Source organism: Littorina saxatilis, linkage group LG12 (genome assembly GCF_037325665.1).
Source record: "Littorina saxatilis isolate snail1 linkage group LG12, US_GU_Lsax_2.0, whole genome shotgun sequence".
Lineage (NCBI taxonomy): Eukaryota > Metazoa > Mollusca > Gastropoda > Littorinimorpha > Littorinidae > Littorina > Littorina saxatilis.
The window spans coordinates 71,016,760-71,024,259 of record NC_090256.1 but is presented as its reverse complement, the minus strand read 5'-3'; the positions used below and the strand labels follow the sequence as shown (position 1 = coordinate 71,024,259).

At 43.0% G+C, this 7,500-nt stretch overlaps 2 protein-coding genes across 2 annotated transcripts in view; one reads left to right on the top strand and one right to left on the bottom strand.

Moving 5' to 3' along the window:
• The first annotated feature begins 2,328 nt into the window (after positions 1–2,328).
• Positions 2,329–2,742, top strand: LOC138983191 (uncharacterized). The gene has a single exon (XM_070356602.1). The coding sequence runs from the start codon at positions 2,329–2,331 to the stop codon at positions 2,740–2,742; it is 414 nt and encodes a 137-aa protein (XP_070212703.1).
• A 3,176-nt stretch (positions 2,743–5,918) lies between these two features.
• Positions 5,919–7,500, bottom strand: part of LOC138983349 (partner of bursicon-like) — a 2,315-nt gene continuing 733 nt past the window's right edge. Inside the window, exon 2 of the mRNA XM_070356747.1 lies at positions 5,919–6,360. Within this exon, the coding sequence (XP_070212848.1) occupies positions 6,211–6,360 (150 nt within the window). The 3' untranslated portion in view covers positions 5,919–6,210. The remainder of the gene's footprint in view (positions 6,361–7,500) is intronic.

Sequence of the window (7,500 nt, the reverse complement as noted above, 5' to 3'; positions counted from 1 at the left end):
TCTATATTAAACAACTCCTACACGATGTGTTGTATATTAAACAACTCCTACACGATGTGTTGAATATTAAACAACTCCTACACGATGTGTTGTATATTAAACAACTCCTACACGATGTGTTGTATATTAAACAACTCCTACACGATGTGTTGTATATTAAACAACTCCTACACGATGTGTTATGTGTTTGTCTCTCTTTTCCCCCACGTAACTTTTATTTTTTCATGTTTTTTGTTAAGTCGGATTTGACGTCATCAATCGTGTTATTCACAAAATGAAAAAAAAAAGTTCGGTGATATAATTTGGAAGATTACATGCCAAGTTTCCTCAAGTACTGTTTGGTAGTATTCAGGGAATCGCTACACACACACACACACAAACACCCACACACATACACACACACACACACACACACACACACACACACACACAAACACACCACACCCACACACACACACTTCACCCCCCCCACACACACACAAGGACACACACACACACACACACATATTAAAACACACACACATCCACACAGTCATCCACAGAGTAAAACACACATACATGCGGGCTCTCGCTCGCACACACACCCACACACACACACATACACACACACACACACACACACACACACACACACACACACACACACACACAGATGCACACGTACACACACAACCCCCTTACCACCACCTCATCCCCCTGCATACATACACATACGCTGAGCCACCATGAAGATGGCAAACCACCACAAAGCCAACCAACCCGCCAACCAACCAACCAACCAACCTGCTAGCCAACCAACCAACCAACCAGCCAGCCAACCAACCAACCAACCAACCAGCCAACCATTCAATTTATGTCGCGCTCATTCAGTCAGCACAAAGGTTATCAGGCTGGACGGCATCACATCATTTATTAGCTATTCACAAAATGGTTGACAAACATCTCTAACCATTGTGGCTCTCTATTGGAAATTCTTTATTTACACGAGCGTTTCCATAGTACAACAAACCTGAAATAACGCCCAAACGGGGGGAAATCAAATTGAGTACTAGTACTAGGTCGAAAATTCTAGATCACAGAATGTGGGACTTAGTCCAAAACATTAAAACACACATGGTCATGCAAAAACAACACAAGATTTTCGTTTTGATTTCATTTTTCTTTATGGGAAATACAGAGGCGGTCGTGTGGAAAACTACAGAAGACATTGGGTGAGAGGAGAATGTGGTCTTTTTCACAAACCCACACCACTCACTAAAAATGGGAGTGGAAAGATCATTTAGAAACACGCTTCCTAGAACTGGACCACTGAACAATCCATTCAGATCAGCTTATCTCCGTCTTAACAGAACAAAACACAAAGAAAAAGACAAGAACAGAAGAAGAAGAAAACCAGCACGTCACTTCTCGAGACTGAGTCTTACAGTATGAACATTTGAAACCCAGACGTACACATTTGAAACCCAGATGTACACATTTGATACCCAGATGTACACATTTGAAACCCAGATGTACACATGTGAAACCCAGATGTACACATTTGAAACCCAGATGTACACATTTGAAACCCAGATGTACACATTTGATACCCAGATGTACACATTTGAAACCCAGATGTACACATTTGAAACCCAGATGTACACATTTGATACCCAGATGTACACATTTGAAACCCAGATGTACACATTTGAAACCCAGATGTACACAGTTGATACCCAGATGTACACATTTGAAACCCAGATGTACACATTTGAAACCCAGATGTACTCGTTTGAAACCCAGAGGTACACATTTGATATCCAGATGTACACATTTGATACCCAGATGTACACATTTGAAAGCCAGATGTACACATTTGATACCCAGATGTACACATTTGAAACCCAGATGTACACATTTGATACCCAGATGTACACATTTGAAACCCAGATGTACACATTTGAAACCCAGATGTACACATTTGATACCCAGATGTACACATTTGATACCCAGATGTACACATTTGAAAGCCAGATGTACACATTTGATACCCAGATGTACACATTTGATACCCAGATGTACACATTTGAAACCCAGATGTACACATTTGATACCCAGATGTACACATTTGAAACCCAGATGTACACATTTGATACCCAGATGTACACATTTGAAACCCAGATGTACACATTTGAAAGCCAGATGTACACATTTGATACCCAGATGTACACATTTGAAAGCCAGATGTACACATTTGAAACCCAGATGTACACATTTGAAAGCCAGATGTACACATTTGATACCCAGATGTACACATTTGATACCCAGATGTACACATTTGAAAGCCAGATGTACACATTTGATACCCAGATGTACACATTTGATACCCAGATGTACACATTTGAAAGCCAGATGTACACATTTGATACCCAGACGTACACATTTGAAACCCAGACGTACACATTTGAAACCCAGATGTACACATTTGATACCCAGATGTACACATTTGAAACCCAGATGTACACATGTGAAACCCAGATGTACACATTTGAAACCCAGATGTACACATTTGATACCCAGGTGTACACATTTGATACCCAGATGTACACATTTGAAACCCAGATGTACACATTTGAAACCCAGATGTACACAGTTGAAACCCAGATGTACACATTTGAAACCCAGATGTACACAGTTGAAACCCAGATGTACTCATGTGAAACCCAGAGGTACACATTTGATATCCAGATGTACAGATTTTGATGTATTATTTTGAAACCTTCGAGAATTTTAACTCTGCTCAAATTGTATCTATTCTGCTATGTCATATCAAAGCGTAATAAAGGACAAACGACCCCAATGACCGAATGCGAAACAAAAAACGAAACAGAAATTCATACAATTATAAAGCATGAAAGGAAAAATGTTGACCAAAACAGAAGGAGCTTTTCATAATTCCGCAAACTTGTACAGTCAAACTTGTACAGTCAAACTTGTACAGTCAAACTTGTACAGTCAAACTTGTACAGTCAAACTTGTACAGTCAAACTTGGCCTTGCGGACACCTCTCGATAACGACCACCTGTCCATTTGGATCTTTTTTTCTAATTCACATTTTCGTAACGACAACCTGTCCATAAGGACCGCGTGTTGTTGGTTCCTGCGGTGTTTGTCCCAGACAGGTTAGACTGTAGTCCGCAAAAGTGTGCGAGCGTCATGTCCGAAAGAAGCAATGGTACAGCCGAACAATATAAAATGTTATCCCTGGGCATTTAAACAGGGCGTGCCCACCAAAACCACAGTCAGTGCCTCCACCAATTAAAGTTACATTCATTCTCGTCTACACCATCTCGGGTCTGCCTAGGATTGTACAGTCATACCTGCGCTGGTGACCACCTCTCTAAAATGACCACAGAAAAAGGTTTCTGACGTGTTCTTTTCTATGTACAGTCCAACCTGCCCTGGCGACTACCTCTCCATAACGAACACCTGCCAACAACGAGCATCCCAAAGGTTTCTGACGTGTTCTTTTCTATGTACAGTCCAACCTGCCCTGGCGACTACCTCTCCATAACGAACACCTGCCAACAACGAGCATCCCAAAGGTTTCTGACGTGTTCTTTTCTATGTACAGTCCAACCTGCCCTGGCGACTACCTCGCCATTACGACCACTTGCCAGCTACGACCACCCCAAACGATCCCTGGCGAGTTCTTTTCTATATAATTCATCTTTCCACGACCACCACTATCAACACCTCCCCCAAAATGGAAAAATGCACGTCAACATAATACCGCGTTACCTTCCCATATCCGAATCAAATAAGGACTTCAAATGACAAATCTTGAGTTAACACAAACCATTAACACAAACGTTAACATAAAAGATGAAGGTTAAAAGACATATATTATATCCCCCCCTCCTCCTCCCACCACCACCATCACTAACAACAAAGTCGAAAACGTACGTCAAACATCAACTGAGCTTTGTGTGGAGTTACTGCCAGCAATTACGGTCCTTCTTAAGTGCGCAGCACTGCCAAGAAGTGCACGAGCTTGATAGGTATTCACTTGGAATGGCACTGCAATTTAAAGCACGGTTCTTTCCTCACTTCCTCTCAGAACTGCCCATGCATTGACACGGAATAAGATCATCTCTCAACTTGGACACACAGCACAACTCAACACCCTGGTCTTATCCCAAGTAAGAGCCTGGCCAGATCGGAGATGGTCAGCCCAATCGTTTGCACAGGAAGGACTGCGTCTTTAACTAAAACGTGACGTCACCGCATTTTCAAAGGAACACACGTTCAATTCAAAGCTTCAACGTAAACCTAGCAGACGACATGGGTACACAAAAGGCAACATGTAGCAGTCTATAGATAAGGGACTATTGATTGTGGCTCGCCAATATACAGCAGGCTTCGTCAAGACGAAACAAAAAGCGTGCTGGAACGATTTCATGGCTGTGCCCTGTTTCGTTTAAATATGAATGTTCAAAACAAGCATGTGGTCAAGATTACTGTCATAGTGGTCAAGATTACTGTCATAGTGGTCAAGATTACTGTCATAGTGGTCAAGATTACTGTCATAGTGGTCAAGATTACTGTCATAGTGGTCAAGATTACTGTCATAGTGGTCAAGATTACTGTCATAGTGGTCAAGATTACTGTCATAGTGGTCAAGATTACTGTCATAGTTCAACGTTATGGCGCAACAGATCTTGTCGGAACGTTCAACAGCATATTGTGAAGCATTCGATTTTAACCAGAACCAACTCTTTCAAGGAACTCTCCATCTCTTGCACACTATCACATGTGGTCATTTCTGCGACTTTGGACTTTGTTGGCGGTAGCCTCTTATTGGAGAAACGCGAGGTCAAAGTTGGAACAACATGAAATTAAACTTTACTGTTGCTGACTCCTACTTCAAGCTAAATTTCGAAGTGCATATCAGTGGTAAAACAGATGACATGTCTTGGAAAACAGTCTTGGGATTGGCATGACAATAATGTTGACCACAATGACATGACTGCTTGGCAGAAATGACCACAGTACTATGTACATCACCACAGCCGTGTCCAAGCTTGACCGCTGGACAAGAGCTTTCTTCCATCTGGACACACTGAGACCAACAATATACAGCCTGCAGGTTGAATTGTTTCGCTGATGGATTTTGTGGATTGAAATAGGGGTATTTAAATATATTTTAACCCGTTCAGGAATTCATTAGACGTACTGGCCGGTTTGGAAATAATTAGACAAATACAGATTCACTCTCCCTCTCTCTCTCTCTCTCTCTCTCGCTCTACTCCCCCCCCCCCCGCTCCCCCTCCACCCCCACCCCCCCCCCCCCCCCGCTCCACCCTCCCCCGGTCTGAATATTTGTACCCAAATATTTTTCTTGATTTGTTTAATCACCGATTACTATCCTTTTCGCATTATTCTGGTTAGATGTGTATGTGTGTTTACTTTATTTAGTTTTGGCGTTTTTCTCACCTTCTTTTCCGTTTTTTTCTTTTCTCTTCTAAATTTGGATAATATTTTGTGAAAATGTACGGTTGTAATGTTGTTTTCACCTTATGTCGATGTACATTTCCTGAACATGTAAAATATGAATAAACATTGTTTGAACCAAACAGGTGTCAGTTACGCAGCAAGTTCTGTCCTAAACTCCACACCGCTCCCTGTTGAGTGTTGGGGTGTGTGCGAGTAGAAGGAAGGTCATCATACCCAAGGTCACGGTAGCAAGCCAATAGTCCCCCGGTCAACTACCCCCCAAAACTGAGCCCCTTGCTACCCCCCCCCCCCCCGACCCCGGGGCAACTGCCCCCAACCATGGCAGGACAATTGCCCCTGTACCCCGCCCCGGATAAATCTCTGCAAATGTTCTAGGAGGCTGATGTCACAGGCGGGGGGGGGGGGGGGGGGGGGGGCAGTTATCCAAGGTGGTCAGTTGTCGGGGGGCAGTTAGCCTAGAACCCCAGGCCTGGACGGTTCTGTGATGACTTACACAGAAAACGGTTTTAAGAAGCAGGATTGTGCCTTTAAACACACAACCACCGAACAATGTGCTCATCAAACGTTTTGACACCTATCGCGCAACAACGCGATGGAACGGATCGTTTTTCACCTAGAATAGAAACACATTCCCAACCGGCAGTGTCAGGGCGTCTATGTGCCAGCCAGCACAAGCGACGCCCAAAGTGTCTCCCGCCCTGAGGTCCTCGTTGGTCAGTTGGTGCAGGCGAAACAGTCGCAGGACAAGAGGTCAGTGACCTCCACCGTGCCCTCCAGACCCTCCATCAGCTCGCCGTTGTGGTAACACTGCGGCAACACCACTGTCCGCGTCTGCACGCTGCCCTCTCGACAACACCGACAGTCCTGCAACATCATCATCACGGTCAGTAAGTACCAGTGTCATTATATTAAGTGAATGAAATACTTCTAGATAATGGACTTCTGGTGTCATATGATCAAACGAAAGCATTTGATTGGATTTAGTGAGAGCGCTAAATATGAGTGCGCTAACAACCTTCATGTTGTTTTAATTTGCCTCTACATGTCCCTTCCTTTGATTTAAAAAGATTTCTTTTCATGAAATGTAGCATATCGTCTACACATTACCAAAAGATGCCTCAACCTAGAAGTAGAAGGCCCTGCGGACAACAGAAAAGCACAGGCCATTGCTTTTCCGACAGATTTCGAGTCAATGTCAGGAGATGACCAGCATATTGATGTCGATTGACACTGCCCTAGCAGACGACTTGGAAAAACGCTGTAAATGCACAGTTTGCGCATCGACTATAGGAAGGGAAAACGTGTGAAAAACAATGAAAAATCAACAACTGGAATATTTTACAAAAAAAGCAACGCTGCGAGGAATGTTTCAAAACAAAAATAGGAAACGCGCATCAACGTACATAGCCCTTCAGGGGGTCAGACACACACGCAGTACCTAGCTCAATTCACGCACAACACGGAAAAGAAAGAAGACCTCACAGAATAATTCACGAACACGAAAAGAAAGTTCAACAAGTCGTGTGAAGCGATATGAAAACATTTAGTCAATCGGTAGGCATCAAAGTAAAAGATCAGCAGCAAAAACCAGTCATCACCGAGACTACATTCAGATAGTCTCGGCTAAACTTCCCCGAAGACCGATACGGGTCACGCTCGTCTCCGCGAAGCATGCGAACATTAGACTCGACCCATTTTCTTTAATTCTGAGCGCGTTTTTCAAGTAAACATTACATATCTTTATATTTTTGAATTCAGGAGAAGATGAGGAATACAATGCAATAATATTTTAATCTGTAAGTGAAAAATCGTTTTTAATGACAAATTTGATGAGAAAACTGATTAACTAATTTGTAAGCTTCCGAGCTGAAATGCAATCCTAAAGTTTGGACTGCGTCAAAGATTGCTTGACCCAAATTTCAATCAATTTGGTTGAAAAATGAGGGCGTGACAGTGCCGCCTCAACTATCACAGACAGCCGGATATGACGTCATCAAAGACATT

What these genes read in the sequence shown, in the direction of transcription:
- LOC138983191 (XM_070356602.1), top strand. Translation starts at nt 2,329, where the DNA reads ATGTACACATTTGATACCCAGATGTACACATTTGATACCCAGATGTAC.